The sequence below is a fragment of the Chaetodon auriga genome, chromosome 4 (genome assembly GCF_051107435.1).
Source record: "Chaetodon auriga isolate fChaAug3 chromosome 4, fChaAug3.hap1, whole genome shotgun sequence".
NCBI lineage: Eukaryota > Metazoa > Chordata > Actinopteri > Chaetodontiformes > Chaetodontidae > Chaetodon > Chaetodon auriga.
The window spans coordinates 7,021,864-7,042,110 of record NC_135077.1 but is presented as its reverse complement, the minus strand read 5'-3'; the positions used below and the strand labels follow the sequence as shown (position 1 = coordinate 7,042,110).

The following is a 20,247-nucleotide window of genomic DNA, read 5'->3' as shown; positions in this document are numbered from 1 at the left end:
GGCATATTTTAATGTCAGGTGTGACTGTAATCCAAGTGAATTAAAGCAGAAGCGTGATGTAGAAGGCATGTTAATGTGAGCTGGAAAGAGGACCAACTGATCTTCTTCTTGCTGTTTCTCACACTCTGATTGTCTGATACACATACATACACATATATCATATGATTTTGGTCGCCATTTTCTTTCTTCACACTCTCTTTCAATTAAGGTCAATTATACTTTGCTGGCATGAAACACTCCAGGCCATGAAGTGCCGCCAAAGCAAAAAACAGAAACAAAAACAAATGACAGATGACTAAGCCAGATAGACATCGACCATGACAGTGTCACATTAATAATAAAACGGTTCAGAATGTAACACTAAGTGATGATTTCATCATTCACTCTTTACTGAAGGGACACACACTGCATCTTACTCCACGTCTCCATGTTATTATTAGCCAGCCGGCCTGTGTCAACAGCGAACACCTGCACACATACAATCATTAACAACTTGACAGTGGAGCTGATGGCTATCTTTCATAAGTGCTCCTGCAGTTTTGAGAGACTGTATGAGTGCGTCGATATCAGTAGAGAAAGCTGTTTTCATATAAATCCTGACACGATCACATATCATGATGGTGCTTTTTGACATTGACCTTTGAATCGGCCTTCCACATGTTGCTTTCAGTCTTACAAACTGACAGGCTGCAATTTTTGCAACACTGTTAGGATATAATATATTGTATGTATTTGAGGGAAGGTTTTGCTGATTGACTATATAAAGAGATGGTTTGCATTCTTTATTTTTTGCAAACCCCTCCCAGCTCCCCACTTTCACTTCGGCTCCACCTTTCTGTCTGTCCCTTCACATTTCCCGGAGCCTATTTTATGCCCCCGAAATCTGGTGCCTGGCGCCGGTCGCCTCGCTGGCATATAGCTCCACTCATCCCCCTCCATATTGCTCCATCGTTCCGCTCCATCCATCCCTCCATTTCTCCTCCTCCTCCTCCTCTCCTTGCCACTCTTGCTTCATTTGGCTCATGATGAGGTGTCACCGCTCTGCCCTTGAGTGGGTGAGAATCCCCTGTGACAAAAAAGTGTTTGTGTGTGCATGTGGATGCCGGCGTGTGTGTAATGTGATTGCCTGTTCCTGTATGGGCCTTTATATATATGTGTTCAGTTTGTGTGTGGCCCAGCTTGCCCTGTAGAAAGTGACAGATATCAGGATTGTGCTGTCACAGCAAGAGAAGAGATGATTTACTTGTCAGGGGACTGAGGGACAGTAAGGCAGATGCAGCGTGCAGATAAATGCACTGTGCTGCTGGTAGGATAATGTCAAGATGCTGGGCTATGCTGCTGGAACATATACTGTACAGCCTGTGGGACCACTGATGCACAGTGAGCAAGAGGATGTTATATGCCTGTAACAGTGCATGTTTGTTACAAATCATGAGTCACATCATCAAAGTCACAGTCATCCCTGTCTCTCCAACACATTCTCACTCTCAACTCGTCACATATGGACGCTTGGTCAGGACCCCTCGGCATCACTTTTTAAGGCACTGCACAGCCTTTGACATAACTTTTCATCATGCAGGGCTCTGCGGTCAAGTTAGCAATAATAAATATACACTGTCCGGTTAGCAATGTCAGGTTAGGCTTTCAAAATAAAACTTTCTGAGAACACGTAATTAATGTGTGAAATGATTGCACTTTGTTTAGGTTTAAGCAACAAAACTACTTAATTAGGTTCAGGGAAAGATCATGGTTCGGCTTGCAACGAGTAGGTGAGTTACATACATTACTGTGCATTAACTTACGTATGTTATATTACTTCACATACAAAAGAAATCAATCTTCACTTTTCGTTTCACACTCGACATGAACCTTGGCCTCCCTCATGGAAGTCCTGTGCTTGACCCACCCAACCACCCCACTGTCATTGGACATGGTGGGAGTGAGAACGGACCACAGTAGTAGTACCGTAGGACTATCTGCCTGCACATTGAAATTATGCTGTTGGTAGTTGGTAGTAAGAACGGGTCGGTCTCTCTGGTATTGTTGATTGTATTTTGCTCACAACATGGAGAGATATACTCTCAAGCCATCAAGCAATCATGTGGTATGATACTTAGCTGAATGTATGTGCAAAATATGAAATAAAGTTGCCTTTAAAAGTGCCTTTAAAGCTAAACTGAATTGGACTATCATACTGACCTAAAATGGCCTGGCTTGAACTAACCTTGAAGGGACTAGACTTGGCTGAACTGAATAAACTGACTGGGCTTTACAGAACTTGAACTAAACTAGATTAAACAAGAATGAAACAGCTTAACTTGAACATGTCTAGAGAAGACTGAATCAATCGGAATCTGTACTGCAGACTGCACTGCCTTGCCCTCCTTGGTGACAGTGGAAAAATGTGAAATTATCATCAAGGCAACACAATCCTAATATTTTTTTAGACTGTGATGTTGAACTGAGACCATGTAATGAGTGGCGGCAGAGGAGGTAGTTTGGGAGGTGACAGACAGGCAAGATGATGCCTGAAAAGACAAGTATTAGCCTGTCATTCCAGTGTCACTTCCTCAGTCTCTGTAAATGATATCCAGGCTGGGGCACATGATTGCTGGCTTGCTGAAGGGAAATGACAAACTAAACATTATCAAGGAATAAAGGTTATGCCACGTGTGTGACGGTGAGGAGACGGGGAGTAAAACCAGTATGACAAGCCCCTTTTTGGACATTTTCTTCAAAATCATTTGTTACAAATGAGTAAAATGCTGCACATAGTCAGCATAGAAGAACGCAAAATTCCCATAGTTTCATTTGGTGTATGAAAAGATCTTAAAACTAAATACTACTCTACCTTTATTTTAACTTTAGGGACAGTAAATGTTAATTAACTAAATGTGCCCCTGCAGCAAAAAAAAACAAAACATTCACTTTCTTTCATGATCCATGTTTAAAGAACTGCTGTGGTTGCACTAAAGCAACAATAAAGAGGCGTTGATTTATGTAACTGACAAAAACACAGGCGGTCATTACCCTGTCATAGCAGGATCAGGTAATAATTACCAGATCATGATTACCTTGTCATTGTAGCATAATTTAATTTCAAATTACAATGTTGTTGACAAATTGAGTCATATTGCAATAATCTCCAAAATGATCATGGCAATTTGGGGAGAATTAAATGACTGAGATTAATAATGGATGTGAGTCCCTGTTTAGCCTCACGGTGCAACGCAGTCTATTAACTTGTCATTGCCGGACACGGGGACATAGCCTGCAGCAGTGCACATAATGACAAATTTAAATGTCCCTTCATGGTGGGATAAACCTCATATTAATGTCTAAAACTCTATATGTAGTGAGCTGGCTTGTGGCAGGGATTTAGGTTGCAGATGAAATGAAACCAAATCATTTCAATCTTACGGACGGGGACAAACTGATCACCTTGACTTTAAGAGGAAGCAGGAGAAAAGTCACATGTAGATGAAACTCAAAGTGATAAATGCACATCCCTCGTGTGTGGGTGAAAAGTTCAGTCAATTAAGGGAAAAAAATCAAATAGAAGGTCTTCACTGACTGATAGTAAATATAGCTTGAAGTTGCAATTTTGACTTATGCAGCATTTCGGTGGCAGGCCAACTGTTTTGACTGCCAGAACCAGAGCAATAGATTTTACTGTTGTTAAATCAGGGCCAAGCAATCAACAAATTTGTCACATGAAGGATGGCTGTTGCCATGAGCCTTGATCACTATGCTAATATCTATGCTAAAATCTCATTTATGCTACATTCCTGTGCAGACTGCCTGAATCAGCACACAAATATGGCTCCTCATGAAACTATTCAACCACATTATGATGATTAAAAATATCCCACCCATCAGTGTGCAAAGAGGATTTCCTACGGTGGCATTCTTCTATGAAAATCTGTTGTTACAGCTTATCAATGTCGCCACATCTGTTCAATATTGCAGCACTGACAGTTGTACTGACTGAAGTGAAGATCCTGCTGACTTTGGTGATCCCCTGACATAGCACATCTCAACAACCACTAGATGAATTGCCTTAAAACTTGGCGATGTTCTTGTAATCTTCAGAATAAATTGTACTCACTTTGGTAATCCTCTGACTACACCCGCCTTATAATCTGGTCAACCTTTCAAGTTTAAAAGTTTTAAAAGTTTCAAAACTAATGGCGTTCCCATCTTGTGTTGCCATGTCGGTGTTCGCATTTAGCTCAAGGCCCGGCCGCATTCTCAGTCATGTTGCAACCTACTTGGTCAATGACACTGTGTGTAAACTGTATCTGGATTCCAACTGAATAACTTCAAGCTGTTTGTTGGAGGTTCAAAATGGCAGCACGGCTTGTATAACTATTTGAATCTACCCAGGAGTACTGTATGATCTCCGTAAACTGCACCCAACCCAGAACACCTGAGAATAAGGGAAACAGATCCAGTGTTGCTGAGCCATGCTTTCTCTGTTTGGAGTCCTCGCTCACTGCTGTGAGCACCGTGACAGCTTGTATTTTACTCACCAGTTTTTATTCATTCAGCTATTCTCTCTTGCAGCACTACATTGTGATTTAAGCTGGCAAGATGACTGTAATTGTATATCAAAATCTTGCCTACTGAAGCTGTTACCATAGGCCAAATTTCCGCAAAATGCCAAGCTATAATGACAGATTTGGGTAACTGGTTTATTGAAGTAATAATACACAAACCTCCAGTCAGCATTCAGCAGACGTTTCACCTCGGCCATGGAAGGAAGCCTATCCCCTCCAAATGTGTAAACCAGTTTGTTTTTTTGTTTTTTTTGCAGTTATTTAGCTTTTGCCGGGACAGGGAATAAGGAAATGCCACTGAAAGGGCAAGTGCTGAGCCCACCCACATAATCACATAAACACACAAACATTAACTGGAAGAACTAGCAATCTGAGTGACAGCAGTGGAAGTCAAAACAGGACAGGGGCACAGATGACAAGTAGAAAAATCATCATGTGAAAATCCAGCAAATGGAACATGAACACACTCTGTAGCACTGTAATATATAGGTTCGAATTTGCTGCAGAGAAACTATGGTGCTATATGATTTGCATTTGAATTACTGTGTATATGCAGAGACACACACATTTGCTCGCTGTCACGCACACACTTATGAGCATCAAAATGACTGCAGTGCAAGAGGGACTATATAACTGCTGTGGTGCATCAGAACATGAAGTGGACAAGGTATTCCCCGACATATGTTGAAACACACACAGTGCCACACCACGAGGCTTACAGAGGAAATGTTGAGTGGCAGGTGGTGAGGTGAAGCATCAGTCTCGGTTAAGACTGGGGATGTGTGTGCGCGTCTGTGTGTGTGTATGTGTGTATGTGTGTGTGTGTGTGTGTGTGTGTCCATGTATTCCTCACTTGTGGGGACATAAATCTGTTTAGACAGTCTCATTGTGGGGACTCGCCTTACTTATTGGGACAACAGGTCCCCATAATGCAAGTCATTACATTTTAGGGTGAAGACTTGGGTTAAGTTTAGGGAAAGAGGGAGGGTTAGGCAAGCAGTGGTTATGGTTATGGTTGGGGTAAGTCTGCAGGAAATGAATGTAAGTCTATGTAATGTCCCCAAAAGTGATGAAAACCTTGTGTGTGTGTGTGTGTGTGTGTGTGTGTGTGTGTGTGTGTGTGTGATTACGGCCATGAGTTGTGATCTGGGGCCAAGCAGCACAGTAAATACGCCTGAGGCAAACGTGTTAGTGTTTGTTTCTGGATCTGTATGTGAACACAGAGGGTTAATGCGTCCACACACATTTCTCCCCACAAGCTATTATTAGCAGTAAGTGATGGTTTGCAGGAATATGTGTGTGTGTGTGTGTGTGTGTGTGTGTGTGTTTGTGTGGACAAGTATTACTGATGTTGTTGGTACATAAGCCTGTTCACACAAACACAATGAGGAAACTCACATTCTTCATGGGAACAAAACACAAGTCTCCATAAGGTAAATCATTACATTTGAGGGTAAAGACTTGGGTTAAGTGTAGAATAGGTTTAGGGTTAGCCCTGTAATGGTTATGGTTATGGTTGGGGTAAGTCTCTGGCAAATTAATGTAAGTCTATGTAATGTCCCCAAAAAGTAATGGAAACACAACTGAGTGTGTGTGTGCGTAATTATTACAACTGTACAGCGATGTGGACCCTTGAGCCTCCCCAGGGCTAAGTTCAACACCACCATGTTTTCTCTCTGCTTTCAAAACACCTTCACTTCCCCAGGTAGACATCTACTGCGGACCAGTGAATCCCCACACATACCTTCACTGTCAAAAATTTTTCCCTGAGGCTTTCAAAAGGCATCTATATCAGTAATTGTGACTCCGAGGATGCTGCCTATGTCCCTGAAACATCTTGGTTGCCTGAGTAAATTCTACTTGTGTTCATTGTGCAACATGCAAAGCGCGTTTAGCTTCGAACTCCATTTACTTGCAGAGCACATAACTTCACTGGCAGCACTCGCTGGTTCCTGGCTTGGCAGTGCCAGTATTTCTTAAAAATAATTAAATTTGCCCCATTCAGCCTGCAGCTCATTAACCTTCGGTTTGACCCCAAAATCTTTTGGATCTTATACTAATAATGGTAATAGATGGCGTGTAGGTTAGTGGTCTGCACAGACCTGTTTGTTCAGCAAACCTACTGCTTACCTGTGCCCTTGGGATTTTAAGAGCACCCAATCATCCATACCAAGCCGGTCTGTTAACTGACAATCTGCATGCTGAACCAGTCACCATCAAATTTCACCAAATAATGTTTTACTATCAGAATCTGAAGACCCCTAAATACATCACCATGGGATGATATATGCCTTTACAGACTTCACCCATTGTTGTCACACACAGTACAAATACCCGGATTAGTTATTTGTACTCTTCTGCACAAGCCAGTGTGTGTATTCAACATCAGAATGGAAATTTAATTCAGGGTTATACTTACCTTTTGCAAAGGACAGCTAGGTGATGGTCTTTTAGACCACCAACATCCACAGTCTTCTCAAGAGTTAATAGTAGCTCAACTAGTTAACATATATACGACAAATGAAACATTCAGTGCACCCCCAACATCACACTAACAGACTCAAATTTAATGTAGTGTGTGGCCTCAGGCAAGATCCAAGAAATGAATTCCATGAAAGCAAAGGTTCCACAATCTTACATATATGATTCCGCATAATTAATGAGATTGGATTAATTGTTTGCAATGTATGTACTGGCAGATGGTAGTAGGAAGTTAATGCATCAGTTTAACAGTTCAACAAGTGCTTTGCATTTTAATGTCATTCTGATTTTATGTAGCGATGTGTGTTTGTCAAAGATCTGAAAAAGACGTACGTTGTTTGTGTATGAGTGTGCATGTGCATGTGCATCTGTCAAAAACCTAAACAAGCCTTTTGGAACATTTTGGGAAATATGCATTTACTGCCTCACCAAGAATTTGTGCTGTCATTACACAAAGGCTGTCGAGGTACAGACCATTTAACAAGAGAATTATCTTGTTAAATGCTGAATATTGTTATTTAGCAAGCAAAAAAAAAATACATTGAATAATCACCTGGGTTTTGTTCAAAGATGAGAAACTTGTGAACTTTGCAAAGAGGACAGGACTTCTGAGATGTTGCATCAGGCTGATGTTGCATGATGTTGTTTGTCAGTAAGTACATCCAATTGATTTACAAGAACTGCTCATTAATGCACTTTGTCTCCTTTCTACATGTGTAAAACATACACACATGTGTTTGACAGTGGTGGATTATTAGAGGACAAGCTAGGCTAGCTGTTTCCCTTCTGTTTCTAGTGTTTGTGCTAAGCTAAGCTAAACAAGGCACAGAGACACTTCTGCAGAGAATGCACAAAGAGGAAATTGATCTCAAACTTCCCCTCTAATTCCCACAAAGAAAGCAAATAAATGTGTTTCCCAAAATGTTGCTGTCTGTTCCTTAAATGGAGTGCTGCACAGCTGGGTAAGTTTACCTTAAGCTACTTCATTATGTGGAGTGGTGGGGAGCTCACACACAGACAGAAAGGCGTACACACACAATTGCAAGCAATGCCGAGGTGATGGATTCCACAGTGTGAATTACTTAATTCCATCACACGCACACACACACACACACACACACACACACACACTCACAGAGTCTAAATACCGCAAGTTAACCTTCAGAGGGCCAACAGTAGCCCGCTAGCTATTAGACCTTTAAACAATGCTATTTGAGCAGTGCACATACACACGAAAACGCACACACATACACACACACAAACAAACAAACAAACACATACATATACTTGCACTTCTATCTTTGTAAGGACCCTCATTGACACAGTGTTACTACCCTAACCTTAAACCTCACAAATAAATATTAAGTCCGAACCCCAACTGAATTCTAACCTAACCCTTAAAGTTAACCTTCCGTCAGCCCCAAAAAGTTGTGAGGATCAGCTAAAATGTCCTTGTTTCCTAAAACTGTCCCCACTATATAGCAGGTGTACACACACACACACACACACACACACACACACATACAACTGAGTAATGGAATTGACCTTTCTGCAAGGAGCAGCTAGTTACCTGTAAAATGGACTGATTCGGACAAAAAAGGGGACTGACTACTGGAACTGGCGACTTACCTTGAGTAGAATGTGCTCATGCTCTAGGCTGTGTCTATACGTGTGCATGTGTGTGTTTGCGCATATGTATGTGGCACGTATGTATGATACAGTGAATCAAATGGTTGGGCGAGTGAGGAAAAGTTTAAGAAAGCTTCGAGGAAAATGGAAGACTCCCCAGACAACCTTGCCTTTAGTTTGAGGTGTCTGGCCACTTCATGGAAAAGTTTCAATATATAATAATAATAGATTGTTGATGGATGCAGAGGCAGTCCTTAATTTGTTCACAATGTTCAGGCTGTTCTGCAGCTGTCAAGGTCAACAAGCTCACTCCTAGAACAAGTAAACTCCTAGAAAGTTTACTTCACATATGTTTACTGGAACCAAGATGATGAAGATGAGGGTAGTTGATGGTTGAGCCATATAGGAATCTGGACAATGATGCACTTCTGCATCTAAGAGCCAGTTTTCAGGGTTTCAGATGCCTGCCACATGTGCATATCTCCTTGGTAGAGGCGCTGCAGCTTGCGAGTGTTAAATGTCTTTAGTTTTACTTTAGAGAACAAAAACCCAAAGATTTAAAATTTGAATGATTCATATAAATAGAGGGGATGTTAGCTGAAAGCTGTTTCAGGGTGGGAGGAATGTTAATCATCTCATTGAGATGCTGAGATGTGACTGGGTTGCAATAATGTTGTTATCCTAAATGAAAACAGAGTTGCAAATGAAACATCGGCCAGTGGCCTTTTAGAACACTGATCGTCAGCTTGCCCTGGAATGATGTCATGTCAATATATGTCAACGAATGACATAAGACGCGATCTTGGCCTGAGGTAGCTTATTAAATCACTTGAGCTGACTTATTTTTAAGTCCCAATATTTGCATATGGCAGTCTTTGCTATACTGTTTGCAAAAGTACTGAGGGCTGGACATCTATCACTTTGTCAGTCTTAAAAGTTTTCTGCAGTTTATTTACGCATTCAGTGATCCCATGTGTTGTCCCTTCCCAAAGGCTGAGAAAGTGCCAGGTAGCTGCCTAACAATACACAACTGTAGAATCACTTGGCAGTGTGGAGGCTTTGTTATTAATGCGATGTCACCCTCAGTAAACTTAATACATCATAGCCATCATCTGCCATGGTTTTAAAAATGGAGTGAGCACACATGCAGATGTTTGGGAAGGCTCCGCTATTACAGAAATGAAGTCTGTTTGGCTCGGGAGTCAAGCACCCACTTTTCAGTTTGTGCAGCTGTTAAACTGGCAGCTTCAACGAACTTAACTGTCACCAAAGTTTAATGTATTTCACACTGCAGCACATTAAGTCATCGGTTCACGTGCAGTTTATGCTTGTAATTTGGTTAAACTGAAATTGTGCCTGCAAATACACAGATGAGGAATTGTGCTTGCCTGAAGGTTAGAGAGGCAGGCTTGGGGCTGGCTGGCTTAAATGAATGAGTAATGTTCTCCCATCCCTCAGTAGCTACTGTTGAAGTGCCCTTGGAAGAGGCACTGAACCCCCAATTGCTCCAATTGAGCTGCTCAGTGGCCAGAAATGCAAAACTGTGGCTGCACTGGGTGGTTACCAAATGGGGTTGTGTTAAAGAGTGCAACCAGGGTGGGAAAGCAGCCACCATGCAAATGCTGGTTCATTCTGGCTGACGCTTGTACCATAAGTTGGTTTAGTTTGCCAGCCACTTTGGCAGGTAACTAACCATCATTTGTTGGAGGCTCAGCTTTATTCTGAAAATCCACTTGGCTTGTGATTTAGTGGAAGTATCTGATAAATATTTCTCGACTAGCAGCCACACTTTCAGCTTGCCAACCATAATATAATGTAGTGGTCTTCCTCTAATTCTAGGTCTTTAAACTAGATTGAATGGAAATGCCTTATATGTTGTGAGACAGTCACAGTGGACAATGTACACACTTTTTTTGGGTCCGGTTATGACATAACTATCCCATTTGATTTGCATTTCTTCTGTTTGGTCTTGTCTAGTTACATCGGGGTTAAAGTATTATTTACCGCTAAAATTAAACTATTCTTTGATTTTTGAAATATCTGTTCCTGTTGCAAGTTGAGAGGGTCTAGAGGGTCAAATCCAATCTGACTGCCTTTATTATACTGCATATAATTTATGGTGCAGCTATTACTAAAGATCAATAGCACTTAAACTGCTCCATTGATATTGAAACCTGCACTGATTTACAAGCAGATAGGTCTTTGGTCAAATCCAGACACACACACACACGCACACACACGCACACACACACACACACACACACGCACACACACACACACACACACACACACACACAAAAACACAAACACAAACACAAACACACACATAGCACTTGTATACTTGATATAATGCAGTGACTTCCAATGTCCTGATGTTGTCCTTGATGCTGTTCATTTCCTGTGATTGCTCTTTGAGGCGCATACACACACACACACATACACACACACACACACACACACACACACACACACACACACACACACACACACACACTTAAATGTCTGAAAAAAATTCTTGCTTTTCATTAGATTGGATTGCAGTGTGTGACTGTTTCTCTCCAGTCTACTTTCAAAGTTTGAAAGACCAGCTGGCCAGCAAACCTGTATGCACTCTTACACACACACACACACACACACACACACACACACACACAGACACACACACACACACACACACACACACACACACACACTTGAAAGGACACTGTATTCATTCACATAAATTCCCAAATATATTTACAAGTACGGAGGTTTATGAAGGATAGGTCCACACAAGTATAAATGAATAAATGAACATGCCCATACCCATACCAACAAACACACACACACACACACACACACACACACACACACACAAACACATTTGCGACCTTCACTACAAATACAGCACACAGCAGGAGTGTGTGTGTGTGTGTGTGTGTGTGTGTGTGTGTGTGTGTGCATTTGAGTGCCAACTGCACTAGGACTCAGGGATAGTACTGCCAAGGATATGACACCAGCTCTGCAGAAAACAACCAGCAGATGGATGGATAGATGGATGGTGGAAGTGGACGGAAATCCTTTAAAGTCAACGGGCAGAGTGCTGGACTAACACTGCCAGTTTTGAGATTTAATTGGTGGCCACCCAGTGTTGTCACTTGGAGGGTGAAAGGTGTTTCTTTGGGCTCACAGCAGGAGACTTTGCATGTCCTGTTGCATATTGCATACTAGTTAAAAAGAGGTGGCAAGACGATACTCTTTGAATTTGGAGCTAAATTCGTGATGCCACCAGCAGTTAACGTGTACACGGTCAGGTGCTTTCAGTGTAAGTTAAAGGACAATTCTGGCATTTGTCAGAATGAGTGTTCCTCGTAATTGTGGCTGTTCTGACCACCTTCATTGCAGAGATTCTGGAAAATAGGTCCTAATGCAGTTAGCTACAATAGCTAATCCAGGGGGTTAATTTTTCTGTGTTTTCGGGGTTGGAAATAATTAGTTTAAAACTGGATCTTATGTGGAAGGCTTTAGGAGGCTTGTTCTGCTTACCCCAAAATTAACTGAGTGGTGTTAATGTTACCTGTAGTCAGAGTGGCTACAATAATGAGAACAGAAACCTGGGTTGAAAAATAGCTGAATTTCCCTTTAGCATATCATCATCTTGAAGGTTTTGTCTGGGAGTACAGAGCTGAGATATTAACCGTCAGACATATAATATCCTAGCTAGCAAAACTATTATATATTCTGTGTGTTCTTAAATGTTCAACCCAAGGTTCTTTGAATTACACCACACAAGCATAAACAGATTTTAAGATGAAAAAATGGGTGGATAACTCTGCTTTGATTGAGATATATATATATAAAGTCAGGTAGAAAGGAAGTCAGATAGAGCCTCGTTTTTAGCTGACAAAATATTACTCATGGCAGATGGTTATGTTGCACTAAATGTAAGATATTTACTCTCACTATATTCTCATTTCTATGTATGTTACAATCTCTGACATGTCACAATTTCAGTTGCCTGGAAAAAAGCCAATAAATCATTTGTACCAGACGTGACATCAGACAGCCCACATGTGACAAAAACAAAAAGACTCACACAGCTGTGGAGGTCAGGTTCAGTGACCGAGAGTTAAGGTCACTTTTAAATCAGAATGTCAATTTTCATTTTTGGAATCTGCAGCCTGCCAACTGAGTCAAAGTCAATTGAGAGCACTGCAGCAGCGCAGTATTGAGGTCCCTTTCTCAGAAAAGTGATCACATAAAATGCTACTTGAAATGTCAAACCCCTGGGGAATCCCATCGATTTGCTGACTTATTCAGTCACTGGTTATCAGATATGGCAGCAGCTCAGAAAATGGACATTTCCACCCACAATTCCTGTGAACATTACGTTCCTCGATGAAAAGTATGACATTAGACTGACGGTATGCATGTGGCTTCGAATGAAATCTGCAGTGACAATGACCTGCCTGAATATTGTGACTTATTATTGCTATAATATCACTCAAATACTTCCACAGTGCACTTTCTCAACTGTGAACTTGTACTTCGGCGGCAACCCATAGTTTTGCTATTGGAAACCATTTTCATTAAGTCAATCACATGTTTACATTATGCAAGTTTGGGATGGCTTCAAGTGACAAACATGTGCATACACACGAATACAACCGCAACTAACCACCGACATCCAGTCACATAGTAGAGGGAGTAAAATTTGAGTGACAGATGAATTCTGAGGGAATGACTAACGGTACTGAGGGAACAGGTACTGAATGCTTCCCTGCTACACCTGCTCTACACCTGCTTCCAGATCGATTTGTCACAGTTTTTGCATTGTTTTGATCTATGAATAGCCTACAAGAAGTGCAAGGTAACCCATTCCGTGCACACAGATCAGTACCTTAACGTCCCTTGGTTTACCTCTGTTATTGATGAAGTGGGAGTTCTCTGAGCATCACAAACTTGTTCTCAGTGCCTACTCATCTCGCCATTGACATGCTATCCACATGATGCTGGGCATATGAACACACACACACACACACACACACATAGGGACGGGGAGGTGGGGGCAAAACTGTATCTGGGAAAGAGGGCGCGCGAGTGTCTAAGCAGTGACCCACATCCCCCGACATCCACTACACATGCGCGCGCACGCACGCGTGCACACACACACACACACACACACACACACACACACACACACACACACACAGGTAGGCACGACATGTAGCCTGCACACAAGTGTGGGCTCAAGCGCAGCCAGGTCGAGTATTTCTTTTCATCTTGACAATTTGGAGTCCTGCAGACACTTTTCCCTTTTCAGCAGATTGTACGCTGAATTAACATGAAGTGAGAACAATTAGAGAGAGGTGTTGACCAGGCAAAGTCGCCATCCCCCCCTTCACCCTCTTTGCACAGACCCTCTGCACAACGATGCCGCCCCGTCGGGCAAATCTGTCCCGTCTATCGAGCGTCCCACCGATGCCCACGACAGCTCTCTGCAACTCTGTGCAAAGCAGAGCATATTGAAATTCACCTCACGCGCCCAATACTGACATGCACGCTCCCCCCCTCTCCCTCTCTTTATCCCTTCACCAGCATAGAAAGAGTGTGGATATGTGCATGCCTATGAGAGACAGAGCGGGAGAGATGTGCTCTTGGATGGCGTTGCAACAACCTCGATCTGGGTACTCCGACAGTGGCAAACCCCATTCGTTTATTGCACCTCAAGACGTTTGGGGTTCAGCTGTACCCTCAAACATCCTGGAGCCATTGGGTCACCCAACTAGCCCCAGCACCCACCCGGTCACCTTTTCGCAGCTACCCATTTATTCAACCAGCATCGTTACCCTTCACCATCACTCACTCTGCTGCGGATTAATCCAACCCAGTGATGACAGTCATCCGACCAGCCACCCACCATACCCAGTCACCCAACAGACCACCCAGTCATCTTTTCATCGGTACACCCACCCAGCGGAGGATCGCAACTCTCTTCCAGTGCGCGCCGTCCGGCTGCGAGCGTCTTACCTTGAGCGCTTCTATATCCAAAGACGTCGACCGGTCCATGATAGCAGAGTGAAGTCCTGCAAATCAGTCACGAAAATAGAAGTCCCACAAGCGAAGAAGATGAGAGGGAAAGAAATGAAAAACGGAGACCAAAAAAAGTTGGAATGCTCTCTAGAGTCACAAACTCTGCTGCAACATCTCCTGGTTTATTGTTAGGAGTAGGTTATTAATATTCCACCACGGCGACAGATTTTCTCAGTTTCATTCCTTCCGGGGGTCGCTTGGTAAAATCAGGACTCCATACCGTGGAAGTCCCCCCCACCTCCGGTCCCCGGTTTGTCCGTGCTGGGGACGGAGGGAATAGAAAATATACAGAGCTATGATAAGCTGTGCGTAATGTTTCAAAATGCAGCTTTTGTGCACTTAACGATCCGATACGTCTTCTGTTATTGTTGTTGTTGTTGTTGTTGTTACATCTGAGTAAGAAATACTCCCCCCACTGCAGGAATGGAGCCGGTCGTCTACTGGATAAATGCCGTTATATCCCGTTGAATCCCAGGAAATGTGAGTGTGATGTTGTGTCTGCTCGTGCTGTGGTCGGCAACTGGAGAGAAGGAGTCCGGATCAGACAGATGATACTCTGCCTTGCCTGGGCGACTTCCATGCGGCAAACCGCCAGAGATATCAGCTCTCCCTGAAAGAAAAAGGGGAGAGAGAGAGAGAGAGAGAGAGAGAGAGAGAGAGAGAGAGACCTGGTGGGAGAGATGCTGAAGAGAGGAGATGAGGAGAGCTGCGAGAGTTGAGACGAGAGGAGAGAAGGAAGGAAGGTTTATGCTGTACATTATTCCAATGACTGACGCACCGGTGTGTGTGTGTGTGTGTGTGTGTGTGTGTGTGTGTGTGTGTGTGTGTGTGTGTGTGTGTGGCAGAGAAGGGGGGGGGGGGGGGGGGAGACTCATTCTAATCAAGTAGATGAATCGAAAATGCTGCTTTGCCACTGAAGACAAGAAAGAGATTTAAATGCAGAGGCTGTTGAACGGCTGTTGCAGGAAGTCTGGGTTTGCTGCCTGTGTGTGTGTGTGTGTGTGTGTGTGTGTGTGTGTGTGTGTGTGTGTGTGTGTGTGTGTGTGCGCGCGTGTTACTTTGTACAGACATAGAGGCACTAAACTGATACAGCATATCTGTATATGAATATTGCAGACCCATAATCACATTGTAGGCACACAGAATGTTTTATAGATCATATGTATGAATAGGCTGACACAAACTTTCTGTCTTTCATTCTGTCTGTCTGTCTTTCTTTGTTGTGGTGCAAATTGTCCTCATTTTTCTCCCGCATAATAAGGTGTCGCCGCCTGCCGACCACCAGGGCTTTTTATTATCTGTCACACACCTCTTGAATAAGGAGAAGAGCAGTGGAGAGCAGGGGAGAGGAGAGGAGGAGAGGAGGTGCGGTGCGGTGCCAAAAGCAGGAGAGGAAATAGTGAGACGCAAGGAGGAGAAGAGATGGGATGGCAAAAGAGGAGAGGAGGGGAGGAAAAGAGACAAGCTAAGACGACAAAAGGAGGAGAAGAGAAGGGGGGAGAAGAAGCACTGCTGGGGTCCATCTCTACAATGTCATTCTGTTAGAAACAAATTCTGAACCACAGTCTGTCATTATCTCAGTTTATAGCAGATTGTTCTTTTCAAGGTCGATACTCTACAGTACAGTACAGTACAGTCTAATTCAGAATTACAAATGAGTTAAATGTTGGAGGACAGATTTTATTGTCCTTTATTGTTATTCTCACTGAGTACCACCACACTTTATTTATTTTAATTACAAACTTTACAAATCTGCAGATTTTCGCTATCTGCTGCTGTTACATTTGACTCAGACATTTTTACTACTGTCCTCCTAACCTATAATATTAGATATGATGACTGCAGGTGAGGCAAGACAGGTAGGATATGCTGAATAATGTTCTCTCGTCGACTCAGACCTCCTCTGCCAACCAAGCGTAAAACACCTTGCCATGCTGTAACAAGAAGAGATATGATTATCACTTCACCCAATCATACTCTGCTGAGGATTTAAGACATAACAACTATTATCCTTTTCATAATTTATCAATATTCTGTAAGTCTGCAAATCAGACATCAGACATCGTGTGTTTAGCTGCATCACCACTTCCCTTGTATTTGCAAAAACAGTGTATATCAGTCTAAAAAGGCTCAGTGTGAGGTGCACGGACCAGGATATTCCAAAACTAATGGACATCTGTGAGTTAGACTGACAAACATACAGTAACAAACGATTGAGTTTCAGCATTACTTTGTTGATCCACAAGCATCCTCCTCAACTCCTCCGAGGTGGCATCACGCTCTGTTGCATGAAGACTTCTGCTGCAACTTCAAAGCCTCCATTTCAAGGATCATTTCAAGTCCTTTCCAATTTATATCATTGTGACGTCCTGTGGGCCTCAAGCACAATAGGTGTGTGCTCAGTTTAATAGATTTGCCTTTAAGAGTAGGCGCATCACGCATGCATTTACAGAACTGTGCTGTAGAGAGCTCAGATGAACACACACACACACACACACACACACACACACACACACACACACACACAGCTATAGGCCCACTGAATAGCACAGGAGAGAACACAGAGGAACATTTGTTGCGGGAGTCGGTCAGAGATAACGAACATCATATTAATGAATGCCTCACTCATACACTCTGTTCCTCCCTCTCTGTTTGTCTGACTCTCTTCTTTGCTGCTTTTCTTTCCTCGCTCTCTCTCCTCACATGCCTCTCTCGCTTCCCCTCTTCCTCCCTCCCTCTGTCTCGCTGTTGCTGCTTTGTCTCCAATCGCCCTCCAACACCTTTCTTGCTCTCTCACTCTTTCTTTCTCTTTTGATGTTGCACTCTCTCGCTCTCCCTCTGCCTCCCTCCCTCTCTCTCTCTCTCTCTCTCTCTCCCTCTCTCCCTCTCTCTCTCTCCCTCTCCCTCTCTCCCTCTCTCCCTCTCTCTCTCTCTCTCTCCCCCTCTCTCTCTCGCTCTCTCGGGCTCCTTCACTATTTTCTGCTCCTCTGTAACTTGGGGACCTCCACCACCTCCACCTCCACACCACCATCCCTCCTTCCTTTTCTATAAACTCTGTGCTGTCGGGCAATTAATCATTTTTTCCGAGGACTCGTTATTTTTTATAAGGGAGCGGCTGATATCGGACACAGGCACCCAGTCCTGTGCCAGCTGGAAATGACATCACCCATCTCACCCCTCGTCCTCTCTCTCTCTCTCTCTCTCCCCCTACCTCCAACCCCCGCCCCCCTTCCCCTGCATTTTAACACACCATAAACAATTTTCTCTCCCTCCATACTGTCTCTCATTTACCTGGCTTTACATCTCTGCTGCTTGCCCAGAAATGCAAATGAATCTCTCTGACTTCAGTGACTTTATTGCTACAACTCAATCAAAAACTGTGTATAAGCACTATACCATAATGAATTTCCCTTACAAAAATACACATAGATTAAGCACATGTGAAACACTGTTTCCCAATGCAAACATTTTACATACCTAGGCATGTATGGTTTCACATTTCACAGTTACTCTTCTTTTTTTATGTGTCTCTCCTAAACGATGATATACCAAGGTCTCCATCCCGACTATGTGGTGTGTACTTTTACCTGCCCCACTACTCATGATGCAGCTGTGGAGTGGCAGCAGCGGATTGTAACAGGCCTCTCTGTCTCTCTCTCCGTCTCTGCTCTCTCCCTCTTACAACGCTCTGTGATCAGACAGGAGCTTTATTCTTCTGCTCGAACGCAAAGTGCAGCCGTTTGCTTTGCTTGCCGCAGAGAGAGCAAAAAGCTTACGGGAGGGTCACATTATTATTACTGCCTTGCAGCAGAAAGTTTGACACCAATTTGGAAGTTACTGGTTAGCATTAGCAAGCTAAGGGGATGCATATGAAAATACAGCCGGGCTTTCCGTCCTTCCAGGTCATAATAACTGTATCAGTAATATTCTAGAGATCATGGGTCTCCCCACCTTCAGTTCTTTGACATAAATTAAGATTATCTCTTAAAACAAATCTTCTACATGTATTTGATCAAGAGGTGGTCTGATGAATGTTACAGTCCAAATGTTTACTTTAGTCTGAATTTAAATGAGCTGGCTATTTACGTCTCTATTTGGGATTAAAATACCCAAATGTTGTCACATTGTTATCGCTCCATGACTCTATTTCTAAAACTATTAGTCTATTATTGTGTAATATTGTGATTAGTTGATTTATAGAGATGTGTTCGACTACCATTTTTAAAATTAATTAATTGTTTAAGTAACGTTTTAAGCAAAAGTGCCCCCCAAAAAAGTGCTTTAGCATATTATTTTCTGAATCAGTTAATTGCTAAAATTATCTGCTAATTGATAATGTTTTCCTTTGGGATTATTATCTCAGTAGCATTAGTTGTAGACGGCAAAAAAGACAAAATGTTCAACAGACACAGTCTGTAGTGCGGCTTATTAATTTATGTAACCTTTACATTAAAAAGTTCAGGAACTACAGTTCGACGTAATAACCATGCAAGGCAATTCCAAGGGAATCGTTTCACAAATTCTCCAATCAAGCAGCAAGTCTGGGATTGTTTCCATGATTGAGCTACAGTGAATGAACTGTGGTTTAACAAGACTGCAACACGTAGTGATTGTTTCATGGGGCATTGGTTTTAATACTCCAACATGCGTTTTATATCAGCAGTGTATGTGAGTGTGTGTGTTTGAAATAGATTTCCTTCTTCATTCATAAATAATCTCTTCATTCACCCCTTGGAAGTGAATGATTTTTTGTGTTCATTTGGGAGCTTGTCTTATTAATAAGCCATTCAGCTTCATTTCAAAAGTACTGCTCTCACTACCATTTATCAGAAGATTCGAGAGCATTGGTTTCTTCCAGCAGGTCATTAGACCTTGCACAAGCCACTTACACATCTATTACTGGGCCATTAACACCCCACCCCCTCATCCCCTTGCTGGAGGGATGCATTCTCTCTGCCTGTTATGCTGTACCATTTCAGCATATCAACTCACAATTTGCTCCTCAATGTCCATTTACATTGATTTTGTAACCAGTATTTCTATTTCATACCTGTCTCTTTGATTATATATTAACATACTGGCATTGGTGTGATTGTCTTGCCACACTTTTATGCTTTTTGCAGTGTTTTATTTTCAAAGTATACTTAATGATAAGTTCTGAGGGAAACCAATAATTGATTTACAAGAATAAAAGAAAATGCCTTTTTTTTTGTTTGTATCTTTTTAATTTAAGATGAACGTGTCTGTTGGTACATTTTCTTGAAAGTAGGCCTAATATTATGCTGCTGAGAGCTGAATTGAGTCAATACAGGATGTAACACCTGACAATGTAAACTGAAAGACTGACAGAAAGCTTTTTTGCACCACAGAATGAATGCAACAAGGTAAACTAGCTTAGCCAGTTTCTCTCGCTTGCCTCTGGGCCTCTGGTTTCCTCTGGGTCAGAGCCAAGGAAGTACACCTCGGGGCCGGAAAAGTAGAAAGCCATGTACAATTTAATGCAATG

At 42.5% G+C, this 20,247-nt stretch overlaps 1 protein-coding gene across 1 annotated transcript in view; it reads right to left on the bottom strand.

The window, feature by feature from the left end:
- The window catches only part of sgcz (sarcoglycan zeta), a 318,295-nt gene extending 302,747 nt beyond the window's left edge, over window positions 1–15,548 (bottom strand). Inside the window, exon 1 of the mRNA XM_076728465.1 lies at window positions 14,679–15,548. Coding sequence (XP_076584580.1) covers window positions 14,679–14,717 — 39 coding nt within the window. The 5' untranslated portion in view covers window positions 14,718–15,548. The remainder of the gene's footprint in view (window positions 1–14,678) is intronic.
- Window positions 15,549–20,247: the final 4,699 nt, after the last annotated feature.